The 16,790-nt window shown below is 29.4% G+C and overlaps 1 protein-coding gene across 1 annotated transcript in view; it reads right to left on the bottom strand.

The window, feature by feature from the left end:
- Nucleotides 1-16,790, bottom strand: part of Rich (Guanine nucleotide exchange factor subunit Rich) — a 108,755-nt gene that overhangs the window by 71,547 nt on the left and 20,418 nt on the right. The window contains exons 4-7 of the mRNA XM_075360200.1: nt 15,907-16,084; nt 10,255-10,388; nt 3,993-4,084; nt 665-938 (exon numbers count right to left, since the gene is read on the bottom strand). Coding sequence (XP_075216315.1) covers nt 665-938; nt 3,993-4,084; nt 10,255-10,388; nt 15,907-16,084 — 678 coding nt within the window. The remainder of the gene's footprint in view (nt 1-664; nt 939-3,992; nt 4,085-10,254; nt 10,389-15,906; nt 16,085-16,790) is intronic.

Raw genomic sequence — 16,790 nt, 5'->3', positions numbered from 1 at the left:
GAAAGAGTGAGGGCTGAGGACTCTTGTGAGGCCACACCATCGACTAACAATGAGACTGATGAGTAGTGTGTTAAATTTGCATTGTTTTACTTTTCTTCAGATTTTGACTCAAGATTTGGGCATGAAAAAGGTGTGTGCCAAAAAAACCTTAGCATTGAATTTACTCCTAGACAAAACAGGAAGCAATATGAATTTTAAACCTGTAAAGTTTTATACAATGATAATGTAGAATAGATGAAAGACAGTTTTTTGATATTTTGGGTTTGGTAACATGAAGATTCTAATCGTATAATGTGGTTACAATTATTGAAAAGTGTAGAATAAAATTTTTTATTTGTCATCATATTTAACAATATCAAAACAACATTTTTTCTATATGAATGTAATTATCTGAATCTGTATCCCAAATTTCTGACTTCCAGATTGAGATGTATAGTAAAGATTAGTGTAAGGTTGACTAAGAAAAATAAGTGTCACAATACAAACCCATAAAAACTTAAAAATTGTAACTTTTTTATTTGACAAACATTAACATTAAAAAAAAAAGAATAAGAAATAACTCACAATAATATGAATATTAGAAAATATAAAAAAAAACAAAACATTATTACAGTTACAACAAATATTTAATACAGTCAAAAATTTATATTATTATAACAATTACCATAGCATGTACAGTTAATGGATTAAATTTTGCAAGTTCAACATGAAGGCCATAATCCCACGACAAACTGCAGACAAGAAGAGAGCCAAATGTACTCCAAAGCGAAAAACCACCATTAGCCCAAGCCATAGCAACAGCACAACCGTCTGGTGTCCACCTTAGACAGGTGACGGGTCCAACATCACCAGGGTAAACCTGTGCTGACAATACCAATTGATGTGATACTTCCAATCCACCACTAGTCTCATCAATCTCGTAGACTATACCTTGGGAACTGTTAACATAAAAATTAAGATGTTACAATTTTATATATAAAGAACTTTTATACATATAAAAACAAGGCGATTATTATTTTACATGGTAACTAATAGCTCTACACACACCACACACATGCACATACACACACTAGGTGTGGAAAAAAGTAATGAGACTGGCAACACCAGTGGGAGCAATCTGGCAATGATGCAGGCTCCCCCTTCACATAACTTGTGCATTAGCCACTCTCAGATGCTCCGTGAAAGTTTCAAGCTCATGCAGTAACTACGCAACCATAGAGAGCGTAATAATTGTAGTTATAAAAAATTAAATTTGAAGCAACAGTCCCAATTTGTCATCAAATTTTGTGTTAAACTTTGTGAATCTGCAAGTTTAACCTACAAAAAAGCCTTTGAGGAAAATTTGTTATCAGTTTTTCATGGCAAAAAGCTTTTTAGAGGTCCAGAAAGCAGTGGAAGACAAACCTTGCTCAGGGAGGCCTTCAACAACAAAAACTGAGGAAAATGTGGAAAGAGTGAGGGCTGAGGACTCTTGTGAGGCCACAACATCGACTAACAATGAGACTGATGAGTAGTGTGTTAAATTTGTATTGTTTTACTTTTCATCAGATTTTGACTCAAGATTTAGCCATGAAAAAGGTGTACCAAAAAACCTTAGCATTGAATAGAAAGACGATTGGAAGAATGTGTGCCTTGACCTTCTCGACAGAATTGAAAATGACCCAGGTTTCTTCAGTTGTGTTATCACTGGTGATACAAATCAGGGATTTTTGGGTACAATCCCGAAAAAAAATGTCAAAGTCAAGAGAGGCACACTGACACTTCTTCTTAACCAAAAAAAGCTCAAATGAGCAAATCAAAAAATAAAACCATGCCTTCTGAAATGTACAAAATGTTGAAAAAGGCACTCAGTGAAGAATGTGTCATGTCCAACATCTTTTCGTTGACATACCACATCTTTGGTTAGACCAGAGAGTGTGCAAGACAGCAAGAACAGGTCAAATGAGCATGTCAATTAACAACCTTATGGTAAATACAGCGAGCATCATCTTATTGGTGTCCAACAGTCAGGAGGAACTGCTACACATCTCCAAAAGCAGGGCAAACAATATTCTGAGGGAGTGGATGTATATGAAATGCTTTGGATGTCACTGAGCTCTGCAGCTCTTAATGTCTGACAAAATGGAGTGCTGCATATTTGTCTGTGAAGAATTGTTAGCTAACTACAAAAAGAAAGGAACATGCTTTTTGCATGATGATGTAACCGCTGACGAGTCTTGGATGTTCCATTATGATTCTGATATGTAATAACAAAGCTCCCACTAAATTTCTTCACCAATTCTGAAAAATGCAAAAGCTGTACGCAGTGTGTGTAATCATGATCATATTTTTTGATCATGAAGGATTCATTTACCAACTCAGATACCTGGAAGACTGTAAATGCTCTCTTGAAATCAACATGCTGACTCACTTAAGACAAAACACCCTGAAAAAAGTTGAAGAACTTCTGTTGCATCACGATAATGCAACCCCTCCCAATGTCACTCAGATTGTCTTAAAATTTTTGCATGAAAAAAATAGTTCCACCGTGCAGCCCGGATCTAGCTCCTTGCGATTTTTGCCTGTTCTCAAACATGAAGAAGGACTTGAAAGAGCAAAAATTTTGAGATGAATCTAGAAGTCCTAAAAGCAGTGGATGTGCTAAATGCTAAGTGCTTTCGAGTTTGAGATCTGGATCAAGAGCTGGAAGCTGTGTGTTATACTAAAAGGTGACTATTTTGAAAAGAAACAAGTAAATGTAGATTCATAATAAAGTTTTTTCGAACTACAGGGGTTGTCTCATTACTTTTTGGACCACCCTCATATATAATTGAAACACTGTGTCTGTTGAGGTATCACTTCTAAAAGGCTTTTTCAAACACTTGACATTTTTCCAGTTATTAATCTACTAATATGAAGAGCATACATCCAACGTAACACTGGCTACCATCATACTTATGTCAACACAATTGTATAAAGGTTAAATAAATATATTTATTATGGAATATGAAGTAGGATATCATACAACTTTAGAAAGCACGATTCTTATGATCAATAATGGCTATGAAAATATGAAATATTATGAAAAAAATACATAATGGCCATAGGGAGCTTTATAAATTTAAATAATATTCTTAAACTTTTTTAAGTTTACCTCAAATTAAGATTTACTTCATGTCACTTACTCCATTGAGAATAAAGTTTGATATTAAATCATAAAAATTTTACTAAATTAATGTTCTCTTTTCAAACTAAATTTATTATATTAGTTAATAAAATGTATCCCCTTACTGAATGGATTCAGTATAATATATATATATATATATATATATATATATATATATATATATGTTTACCACAAGCAGGAGTACATTTATTTGTTGCTTTACATTATCTCTTCCTGATGTTCTTATAGCTATATTGCATGCAAAGCAAGGTGTTATTACACAGCCAATCCCTGTGATCAGCAGAGTGAAGATATCACTTTTACAGCTGATTATTAACTGCATTTTGGGAGATTTGCATTGTACTATTTTGCAACAATAGAGATCATTTGCAGATTTGCAAATGACAATGGGAAACTACTTTCCTTAACAAAGTTAGCTTAGGATAATCATTATTCAAAAGACTAGTGTCTCATGTACATCCCCAACTACTATTAATGTTAAGACACCTTATACATAAAATAATAAGTGTTTGTTCTTTGGTTTTTTCCTATATCAACTTTGAACAATTAGAGGAACAATTCCATAATTAAATCAATTTTTTTTTTATGAATATTTTGTGAATGCAACGCAATTTTATTTATTTTAATAAGCAAATCATTGATGAAAAAATTATAAAGGAAAAGTGATATTATACCACCAACAAAGGTGAACATAAGCTGCTCATCTTAAGTAAATACCAAAAATTCTAGTCTGAATTCATGAGTTTCATAGATTACATACAATTTAAAAATACACATAATATAAATGTATATATTAAAACATATATACAATTTGTAAGCTGCTTACTTCTTTCTGCCAAAAGTGATCAGTCTGTATTTATGATTAACGGTTGAACACGTAGCATCATCAATATTTTGTGCCCATATACCTTGCACTTGCTAGAACAAAATTTGGACATGACATTAAAGTCATTATATGCAGAAATATAAATTAAAAATTCATGATTTGAATAATTTTATAATAAATACATAGAGAATCAACCACTCAGGTCCTTTACTACTGGGCACTCAGTAAACATAGTTTATTAAGTAAAATTCTAATTTTCCCATATGCTTTCTTTTTACAAAAAATGATTACATTTATAGCACACAAAATAAAATTGTAAAAAATAATAAATAAATGTTTTTAATTATATTAATTAATGTATTTTATCCAAACACAATTTTCATGAATAATTATCCAGCTGCTGCTGCTACTGTGATTCCAATGGTTCATTCTGTTTAGGTAACAGATTCTTCAAATTCATTTGCTGGACTGAGTGATAACATATTTAAAACAACTAAAAGATTTAAAATCTCAAACATATTAAGTTATAGTAAATACTGGCCTCCAGAAATTAATTTATATCTTACAAGGGCATCCTTTACTCATATAAGTTAAATAACAATGAATATATAATTTATATATAAATCAAAATACATAAATTATATATGAATAAATAAATTATATATTCAGTAATTGCTAATGGTTAATTCAAACTGGATAAATATCTAATTAGAATGCAGTTAAAAAAAAGCTGCAATAAATTGCATAATATTACTGGCAACACAAGTCAAGTTATGCAATTCATTTTTTAATTTGATCTTTTTAAGCTCTGTCTGCATCCTTATGATAAAATACTTCCTTTTAATTGAAAAATGAAAAAACATTTTAACCAAAACTAAAATTTTTTTCACAATTTTATGTTAAATTATTTATTTCTAATTTTATGATAGTAAAATAAGTAAATACAAAAAAAATGATTATTTCTATACTTGTAGAGGATTTAATGAGAGTTTAACAGGGTTATTGTTTTTTTATTAAATGTATAATTACTTATTTGATTATACTTAAATCTTTTAGTTTTAATTTTTGAAGGCAAGTTGCTCAACAAGATAACTAACATTTTTAATACTGATATATTAGCATCACAATTTTGAAAAAATATGTTTTGACTTCTGGAAATTTGGAGACTCAAGAATTAAAGGGAATATTTAATGATTAAATTATTCATTGAAATTGATTTTAAATAAATTAAAATATTAATTTACTAAGTGTTTTCAATTTCTTCTTAATTTGGTAGTACTCTCATCAGGGGAAGGGTTTTATTTATTTTAGACATTACTAACTTTAACAAAATATTATTTGAGCATTAAAAATTTGAAATCGTGAAAACAATTTTTTTCATTCTGGCTGCTCCCATAATCAAGAGGAAGCATTCGGAAAAAAATAATTTATAAGAAAATTATCTCTAAATGGTGATGATAAATTTAAAAAAATCAATTTTTAAAACTGTTTAAAAAATATAAAGATACAGCCATAATTTCAAATAAACAAAGTTAAAGTTTTCTAGGAAGGAGTTGAAAATTTTTGGCTAATTTTTTTTTTTCAAGAAATACTAAAAAAAAAGATTTCAAGAAATACTTAAAAAAAGATTTTTATATTTTAAATCCAATGGGTAGCTTGTGAGATAGCTTTAAATTATTATTTTTTTTTTTTAAATATTTTTTGTTACCATGGACCAACCACTGGTGGGAAATTTATAAAAGAAATTTTATGCATCCAAAAAAACTCCCATTTAACTCTATTTTTCTTTTGAAGTGAATCTTCTTCAGTAAAGGATGTATCACACTATGTTCTCTCGAAACTTTCATAACTTTCTCAAACTTTCATTTCTATTATTTTTCTATTAAAGAAAATAATAGAAAAATTCATATAGACATGTGTCCTAAAATGCTTTGTTTGCAAGTTATGGCTAGTGAAAGATTTCACTCGAATTTTAGTACCCCGGTTAAATGAGGTCATACTAAGTCATAACTAAGTCTGAAGCTTATATTGGACTTTAACATCAGAATATTGAGTGAAATGTCAAGGAAATATGAACATTTAGCTACTGTGATTTCAGTGACAAAAGTATTCCACATTTTAAAAAAGGTTTTACAAAAAAAAATTTGTTCTGAAAGTACCCTCACAGACTGATTGCTGAACAGAAGCATTCTTTCTACCTGTACATCACTAAAATAAAGATTGTCTTGAAAAGTTGGGTTCCTGATTCAAATTGTCTCCACTGATAAAAAGAGGTTTAGTGGGTTAGAGATTTTGAAATGCAGTTGAAATTGCAGTTAAAACAGGTAAAATTTACTCTTCCTGTAACCCAAAATTCAAGCCCAGATAAAGCAATTGATGATATTTACTTATGATCACCAACGAATGAATCATGACATACAGGATCCATGTGGAATAGGTGTGACAGCAGCATATTATCTGAAGACTCTTGATATAAATATAGCACAGACAATTAAACTAAAACTGACTCATTTTGCACACAGACTTGAGGAGGGTATGTAGAAGTTTACAGAGAAAGAACAAGTGATATTGTTAACACCATGCACCAAACAGCCCAGACATGACTCCGTTATCTTTTGAACTTGTTCCCAAAGTTGAAAAAGTCCATTAGTCAACAATGTTTTTCCAATCTAGAAGAGCTTTCTGCAGTAGTTACATGGCACATTTGTGGGTTGAACAAGAGTGATGATCTCCCTGGAATAGCAAATCTTTTGAAACATTGGGTAGTCATTCAGAACCAAAGACTAAAAAGAACTAAGAAGGACTAAAGAGAAGGGTTTAAAGAGCCACTACCTAAAATAAAATAAATATATATGTAAGTAAAATAAAAAACCTGTTATTATTTATAAAACATCCCTAATAAAACTCAAAATCTGAATCTGTAGTTGTATTTATTATAATTTTATCAAACATGGCCTATTGGTATAATTATACAATAATAATAATTAATAAAAACCATTTACCAATAACTTTTTATATGTGTTCAAGTACTTTCAGATACCAAATCAATCTTCAGGAATTTAAAAAAAATTTATATTATTCTTAAAAAAATAAAATTAAAACTCGATCATCATATGGTAATCATAATGTAAAATGTACAAATGTATAATAGTGGTTGTCATGTTTTAAAAAATTATGTAGACTTAGTGTCCAGTCACAATAAAAGTTTCCACCATTATCATTATCATAACGGTGGAAACTTTTATTGTGACTGGATGCTACAACACAATTTTTTAAAAACTGACAACACTAATACATTTTTACATTTTACATAATGACTTACATATGATGAATGGGTTTTCCTTTTTTTTATTTTTAGAATAATATAAAGTTTTTTGAGTTCCTGAAGATGGATTTGGTATCCGAAAGTACTTGAACACATATAAAATGTTGTTGGTAAATAGCACCAACAACTTTTTTTTATGCATTTATTGCTATTAGTTTGATCTGTAATATTGGAAAACTGAGTACAATTACACTTTTATGATTTTTAAAAACAGACTACTGTGTTAAACATATTGATATTGATAGTATATTAGCACTCAATTTGCCTTTATAATGGTTTTCCAACATTGAAATATCTTGCTGATTCATTCAGAAATCCAGATGTGAATGCAGGAAATGGACTTATTACATCCCATAGTTTTGTATGAATTTATCAGTTTATCTACCACATCCTAGTAATTTTGTGATTTATGGACAACCAGAAAATTATTGTAAGTGTCTTTAGACACTGTCCAAGCAGTAAGTTCTACATCGGTCAGGAAAGAGTTAAACATTTCATCTCTAATCAGTTCTGGGCTGACAAAAATCCCCTTCTTTAATTTTTTTCTTCACTTACTTTTAGGAATTTCTCCCTGATATAAAAAAATTCTTAACTGTAATTCTTCATAACATAAACAAACATTTTTATTAATCCCAGTTTGATATGAAGGAGTAATAAAAATATTTTTTCTGGTTTAACTAGAGGCTCATGAATAACAATTTTCAAACAGGAGTTAAATTCTCATGTTTCTTCCACTGTTTTACTGCATAATGTCATCCCTAGCTCGGCTGTCTCATTCACAAATAAAATAACAGTATTTGTACACCCTAACTACATGCCTAACAAAAGAACTATTACTTTTAAATCTCCATAAATGTTCCAACTATGCTTTTTAAAATTTACTTTTTCAAAAATAGTTTTCATATCATTTGTTCATATTAATTTATATGAATAAATCATATCATTCAATCATTCATATTATTTATATTAATTCTATAACAGATTGGTATAGAACAATATTTATTGGTATTGTGAAGCAGAAATGCTTTTGAACTACATTTGGAGGAATCAATGAAAAGGTACCACTTCTCAATGAACTTTTTCCTCAGTGGCAAGTTCACGAACTCCCCCAAAGTGTAACATAAGCTCATCAATATTTCTACAGCAAACTTGGTAATTGTGTTCAATTGAGGAAAGACTTTCTGTTGGCTTTGATAGCCCAAGATATTGTATTTTTTAAAAGTAAATTCCAAGCTTGCAATCTTGAGCCCAAAAGCTTATTTGATTTTTGAGAAATTCAAATCTCTTACCAAGATGACAAGTTAGCTTACATTGTGATATAAGATGTGGCTCACTGGATTATAATTCAAAGTCTGAATCATGATTATCTTTTTCCATAATATCCACTTCTTCATCACTGTTTTCATGAAACAAGTTTTTCGGGAACTTGGAAACTGGAATGGATTTACTTTGAGGTACAGATCATGCAGACGGCAAGGAAGGATAGAGTACAGTGTGTTTAGATTTCTTAGAAATTCTAGACACATTATTTAAACAGAAATAAGAATCAGCTAAGTAATCTTTTGGTTCACACCAAACCATAGGTACAACAAATGTCTGTACATTTTGGAGTGTACAGACATAATGTATCTTGTCATGTATGTTTTAATAGAAATATGATGTCATGATATGTGATGTTTGTGTTAAGTTATTTCATGGCTAACAACTTGTTTAGTTTAAGTTAAAGATATATACTGAGCACATAAATATAAAATAATTATATAAAATAAAATAAGTATGTGAATAATCATCCATCATATATCAACAGTTTTCAAAATTAAAATTTTGAAATTTTACATAAACATAGGGCAATGGAAAAATATTAACTTCAGCATTAAAAGACAAATTGGTTTCATGTATTACATTTTAAGAAACAGAAATTGTGTTTGTCAGTGTAATTATACCATTTTACATACTATTCAACATTACTATATTACAAATAAATAACAAAAAAGATACTGAAGTTGAAATGTACATTTACAAATAAAAGAAATTTAGAAAGCTAATTTATTCTCAACAAATTATATGCGAAAATCAGGATTTGTAACAACGAGCAATGTGATTTCCTTGATGTTCAGTCTGTATTTGAACTTGGTTGGCTGTAGTAATAATTATTTGATAAAAGTTAAACTGGCAATATTTTAATACAAAGTTTTTTTTTGGAAAAAGTAAATTTTTAAATTATATTTAAGGCACTTGAATGTTTAGTAAATATATAATCATATTGTCCTTGGGTGTTGACATAGTGTGTTGGGTGTTGGACTGATTATTGATCACAAAGTTTATGAGTAATTTTGATTATGTATTAATTAAGTTCAGCAAAAGTATTTTAGAGATAATACGAGCTATATCACTTTGTTCATGATAAAAAGTGTAACATTTCAAGTTATAAAGCATAATTCAATAAAACTAATAATTACAAAGATATTAAACATTATGTTTTATTAATAAAATTTTAACAATTTTACAGAAAACAAACACATTATGTCAGCAATTTTTCCCTTCCAAGCATGGTAAATATTAAATTAATACATCCCCATTAATTTCAGGGTAACATTTTTTTCATTAAATCTGCTCATAAACTTCATGACTTCAACATTCTTTCCTGTCATCTAGTCACAATATGGATTAGAAAGGTAATAATTAAAACTAGTGCAGCCAGTGATCTCTTACACTTTCAATTATTAGAAATAACTTATATAATTAGATGAATACATTAATCTGGTAGCAATAATAATTAAAACTACGGTACACTGAACAGAACAAATTAATATAATCATTCCCATCATACTCAATTATTTATTCTGAGCACAAGAGTAAACACATACACGTGTGTGCACATGCACATACACATATAATTACACTGCGGTGGCATAAACATAATAATACATAACTTACATTTGGATCAAACATAAGTGTTGATGCAGTAAGGAATGCAGCCCTGCCATCATTAAGAACAATGGCAAATCCACCAACAAACGGTGAATATTCCATATCAACAATGTACACATTTTTTTCTAATATTGGCACAGCTGAAACATATTAAATAACAATAACAAACACTTTTAAAACACACATCAAAGCTGTATATTAGTCAAAAATCTGATATTCAAAAACTATCCGTCAATGAAATAAAAGTTACAGTCTTTAAATAATCATCACTTTTTCTTTTGCCCTATTTCTTCTGTATTCACATATTTTCTCTAGGAATTAACTGGATTATATTTGTAACTAGCAAACCAACCCAGCAATGCTTTGCTATTGCTAGATTTGAGTATATATATAGAGAGAGAGAGAGAGAGAGAGAGATTAAATGAACACAATTGAAAGTTTGATAAAACATTAAAAAAACTGAACATTACAGAACTCCACAAAATGTAACCTTTCATTTTATAAGTCAGAATGTAAATAAATCCAATTGCCAAAACAACAGCAGTACCTATCCGATTTAATTCCAACCACTCTCTAAACACAGTAGTTGGTGGAAAACACCCCTAACTTTCTTTCTACTGATCAGATCGAGAATATCAATATCTTTAAACCTTTTCTGGACAACACGGACAATTTTGCAAAAACCCACGTGTAAATCAGTCCAGTAGTTTTTTAGTCCACAGCAGACATACATATGAACGTTACCTTTTATATATGTAGAAGAAGAAAGTTTGTTTGTATATTTTTTGTTTGTTTTGTAAATATCTTGACACCAGCGTTACCTAGTGGGTATAGTCTTTGCAAAAATTTTTGTTTTCAGATAACTAATATATAATCTGAATATGAGCCAAATTGGTCCATAAATACAATTTTTCTAAATATCTCAACCCCACCGCCGCCTAACAGGTCCATTTTTCACAAAAATATTTCTTTAGATGTAACTAATATATATTCTGAATATGAGCCAAACTGGACCATACAATTTTTTTTAAATATCTTGACTCCAGCAGGTCCATTTTTCGCAAAAATAGTTATTTTCAGGTAACTAATATTTATTCTGAATATGAGCCAAATCTGAACATATATATAATTTTTTGAAATATCTTGACCCCAGTGCCACCTAGCGGGTCCAAACTAATTCAGAAACTTTAATGGGCATGAGCACAACAACTCACCAAAGTTTCATCACAATTGGATGATATAGGAATTCATACATTACATACCACAAACAAACAAACATTCATTTTTATATATTATAACCCATATTTTATAATATATTTATATTTTTTTACCAGTATTTTTAATGGGTCAATCCATTTGAAGTGACCCAAGGGTGATTGCTTGACCAATTCAGAAAAATTGAAACTTACCCATTTGTTTCCAACATGTCTCAGGACCTTAAAAAACTATTTTAGTGATTGTAAGGGTTTATGGAAAAAATCATAACTAAAAAACTATTGGTCCTGGAAGAACGAAACAAAAGGCAATTTAATCATATTTTGTCAAGGTAAAGGATTGGTCCAGTGGTTTATTTACCTATTTCTCTTCTTTATATGAGAAAATTACCAATAAAGTTGAACATGAAAATGGTGAAATTTCACTTATGGTAATTTTTTTCAAAAGGCAGGGATGGCATACACAGTTTGAATTATTATTTTTTATATGTTGTACATATGTTAGTAGTTTTACCATAAATAATATTAATGATGACATACTTACCTTTAAATTTTAATGAATTTTTGAAAACTAATTTTTTTTTTTAAATTCAAATTTTGGCTTCATATAAATTTAATGGGGCTGGTGATAAATATCTCAAATTTGAACTTACAGTATTTTTGTAGATGTTAATGGCAAATAAAGAAATCTCTTGTGTATTGTACTAATTAAAAAGTTATAACCTCTCAAAAATCATGAAAAACCTGTTAAAAGCAATAACATTTTGACTCAATAAATAAGTGTTCCAAGGGGGTTTCTTGTTTTCTAGGCACTTAAATATTTTTATACTTATTACTATAGTTGAAATAGATTTGTTAGAACCATTCAACTGCAGTGTTTATGTTATAACAGTTGCTTGAAATCATCTCCAGTCATCAGGAAAATTCATGTTGCAACATGCTGATTTAAGCTTATTGCATCATTTGGCTTTGCAGTTACAGACTGGTCAGTCTGACAAGATTAGTCAGTAACCTGTTCACGTCTTTACAGAGTGTCTCAAATTTTAACCTGTGTTTGGAAGTGTTTTTTTAAATAAATAAGTTTTACTTAATAATATTATATTTACAAATTTTAAAATCAGTTAGATTTTTTATTATTTTCAAGTAATTTCACATAAAACAATGGAAGAACAATGTTCAATAGGAATTTATGTGAATGGAGAGTGTCATAAAACAGTGTATGGTACAGTGCCAAAAGAAATCATTAAAATTTGTGAATTTAGTGATGAAAACCAACAACTTATTTTTTTTTACATGTTAATTCATATGTAACTAGTGTTTGTAAATATCATGAAAAAAAGTTTTTGCCAAACTTCAGTCACCTGTATGGACAGTTCTGTTGCGACCCTTTGAGAACTCATAGAAAAAAAATTAAGAAAAACTTAAGACAAATAACATTAGAGCAAGCTCTTAAAGAACACATTTTTCCAAATTTAAATTTAGTTTCTGGAAAGTCTATTTGTGTTAACCGTTTCAAAAATTTTTTTTCTCAGCAGAACAAAGAACTATATGTATGTGAAGACCAAGAGCAATACATTGCCCCAGATCACAATATTGAACAATTGGATGCTGCTTGTTGCATTTTGGTTGTATCACCTCCATAAAAATTAATTAAAAATTAAGGTACTAGAAGCTACCACAAGTATGTTCCTGTGTCAGAAGGCATTGTAAGATGTTACTTTAGTTCAGATTCTGAACTATGGGGACCATCCTGTGTCAAGTATTGCACCACTTTTAATTAAGGAAAAAGACTCTTATTGTTTTTGTATGTGACGTCTTTTGTGTGTGGTGGATAGGACAATTAGTAGATATTAGCCTCGAAAATGACGATGTACAGGTTCATTTTTTCCACTCAGCTGGACCACATACATCACTTCAAAGTCTCAACAAGACACAGTGTGGGTATTGATCTGCAAAGTCCTGAGAAAGTTGACACTAACTTTACAGTAACGGGTCGTTCTCAAACAATTTCAAGTGAATTATCAGAAGAAATATCACAAATGAGTTAACCACTCTAAATAATAAACTTTCATTGCTACAAAAACAAGCTATTTCATTTAAGAATAATTAAAATTTTGCTACAATTTATTTTTTGTTTGATAGTTTTTACAAAAATAAACCAAAAAATAAAAATTACTTCTTGAAAAAAGATGTAGGCTACTCTTGAAATCTCAGTTTGAGTGAATTTTACAAGCATTTTTGAATCAAAATTGTATTAGGTTACTGATATTGGTTAAGTTATCATTAAATTACAACCTATCCTTAATAATTAAAAAAAAAAACTATTTTAAAAATATTGAAAACATAACTTCAATAACCTAGGGGGTAAATATAAAAAATTTAGAGTGCAAAGAAAAAAAGAAACTCTCTTTGAGCACTTATTTAGTAAGTCAAAATGGTATCGCTTTTAACAGGTTTTTTTATGATTTTTGAGGTTATAACTTTTTTATTAGTACAATACACAAGAAACTTTTTTATTTGCCTTAAATATCTACAAAACACTGCAAGTTGTGCAAATTTGAGATTTTTATATTCACTAGCCTCATCAGTTACTTGAAACCAACATTTTTATTTAAAAAAAAAATTAGATTTCAAAACTCATAAAAATTTAAGGGTAAGTATATCACCATTAATATTATTTATGGTAAACTACTAACATATACCTACATATAAAAAAATAATTCAAAGTGTTTGGCATCCCTGCCTCTTGAAAGAAATTACCAAGAGTGAAATTTCACCATTTTTCATGTTCAACTTTGTTGGTAATTTTCTCATACAAAGGAGAGATAGGTAAATAAACCACTCGACCAAATCTTTTACCTTGAGAAAATAAAATTGCTTTTTGTTTCATCCTTCCAGGACGAATAGTTTTTTAGTTACAATTTTTTCCATACACCCTTACAATTACAAAAATAGGTGTGCAAACTGTAACAAAAATAACTGCTACAGGTAAACTGCTTAAATAAAAAATTTAAAAAAAAAATAGTTTTAAAGTCCTGAAACTTGAGTAAGTTTCAATTTTTTTTAAATTGGTCAAGTAACCAGCTATTTTTTTTTTTGAGACACTTACAATGGATTGACCCATACACGTAGATTAGTATTGTGCGTAATATGCTGCAGGTGTGCAGTTTTACTTCTTTTTATTGTAATTGATAATTCTGTTTCATTTTTTTATCATCTTTAATACTCTTATTTCATCATCTTCGCTGTCCATGGTATTTTAAATAATATTCAGTAGACCAAAATTAAAGCCTACATTAGATTTATAATGTTTAACATTATAATCAGATATTAATCAATAAGAACTTTTTTTCAATTCATGAATATATTTTTTAGGCTATTTCTGTTTGGCACTTTATTATATATACATTTTTTGTTCGTCACCATTATTCTAAGAGGGAGATCATTTTGTCATTTGCAATTACTTCTGTGTTATTAGCAAAGCAATTATTATGAAACAAATCCTGATACTGAACTTTATTCCTTTTTAATATCTTTAAGGGCTTCCTGAAAACATTTTTAGAATGCAGGTTAAATAAGAAAGGTGAATGTGATCTTGCTACACTTTCCAAAAATTCATTATCAACAGATCTTACCCTGGCCTAATGTGCATGCTTCCTAATTTGAATACACTTTCTATTTTAAACAGAGAGTTTTGCAAAATGGTGGTTATCCTTAGCATGAAAAACAGCTATTATCTGCATTTAACTTATTCAGTTTCATATTTCCTGAATATGACACCTGATTATTTATTTTGAGTTTCTAATTGTTGATCAATGATTTAAAAGCATCAACAAAATATTTATCAATTTATACTTGCAACCCTTGCTGAAGCCAGTTTCTGTAACTACTTATTTTTGTGATGTCAGATGTATGTTAAAGTGGAAGAAAGGTCCTAGTCTGGCTGGGATTGGAACTTACAGAACATTTTGGTAGAGGCACTATTATTCCCCCATAGAGTTTGGCAGATATGAAGCTGAGGTATACCACTGGTTTTAGTTATAAATTCCTTACTGGGTATTGCACAATTAGTACCATAAATTTCAATGAAAATTTATAGAGTACTGTAATAGTCTCTTATCTCTAAGTACTGAATCGAGTTTCATTCAAATGAATTCTTCATTAAAGAGGGTAATAGAAGTTTGAAAGTCATGGACAAATGTTTCACAGGATGGATATTCAAGAGTTAATACAAGTAAAAAGCACAAAAGTTATAAAGGAACATTTTTTAGATAATTTTATTAGTTAGTTATCTCAATAATACAATAATGAAACTGTTATAAATAAGCTCTTTGTTAATTTAATATATTTATGTAATTTATAACAAAATAGAGATAAACATTAGCAACTGAGCTAATTAAAAAAAATAAATAATAAATGTAATAAAACTTTTATAAAAACATACCTTTGGCTACCTGTTGATCAATGCAGAATGGGATTCGTCGTAAATCCAAGCAATAATCTCTATTTTCAGTCCCATCCCAACGATATCTGACAACATGTCCTCGAGTTGTTGCCAACATAAGTTCATCACGAATACAAACCATTGCTAATATACCTCCACCAACAGCTACCTCATGAATCTGTGGTTACAGAAATAGGTCATCAAAAACTGGCTTGAGATTTCTAAAATTTAATAACTTTTTGTCATCACAGAAACAAATTTAATTAATTATCAGAAATTTACTTCCTACAAATGCACTGATTAAAACCCCACACAAAAACTTGCATACCTTTGAGAAGCAAATAGCGACACTGTAGATGTTACCATAGCATATTTGTGAAGGCCCAAGCAAAGCAACGATTCATAAAAGGGAGTCCTTTCAGAGCTGTTAAGTGAATCAACTAAATGATGGTTGATATAGTCTGAACAAAAACTTTCAACCTAGCATATTTTTTCATATGCTGGAATCAAACTCCTAGAAACTTGGTTAAAAAATGAATTTAGACCCTTAGGTTAAATCAGCAAAACGAAGAAGATTTTAAACTGTACCCACATAAGATAAAATTCATGCAAAAATTTAGTGACTATATAGAATAACCACATAGATTTTTTTTTAATTTTTTAAACTTAGTCTTGATTCCAGATATTTATAAAATAAAATTTATGAATATCGAAGACATTTTATGTTAATGGAGGATGTAAATAAAACAATCCACAGCAAACCCTCAAAAAACATTATGGTATGTTACAGTATTTAAAATTGTAGCTCCACATTTCTTTGAAGATGATGGTGAATGAGTAGCATTAACACTAACAGCTGATCATTACTGCGAGTTTTTGGTGAA

This window comes from Lycorma delicatula, chromosome 3 (genome assembly GCF_047948215.1).
Source record: "Lycorma delicatula isolate Av1 chromosome 3, ASM4794821v1, whole genome shotgun sequence".
Classification (NCBI taxonomy): Eukaryota; Metazoa; Arthropoda; class Insecta; order Hemiptera; family Fulgoridae; genus Lycorma; species Lycorma delicatula.
Note: the sequence above shows the minus strand (reverse complement) of the source record. Positions and strands in the feature narration are given on the sequence as shown.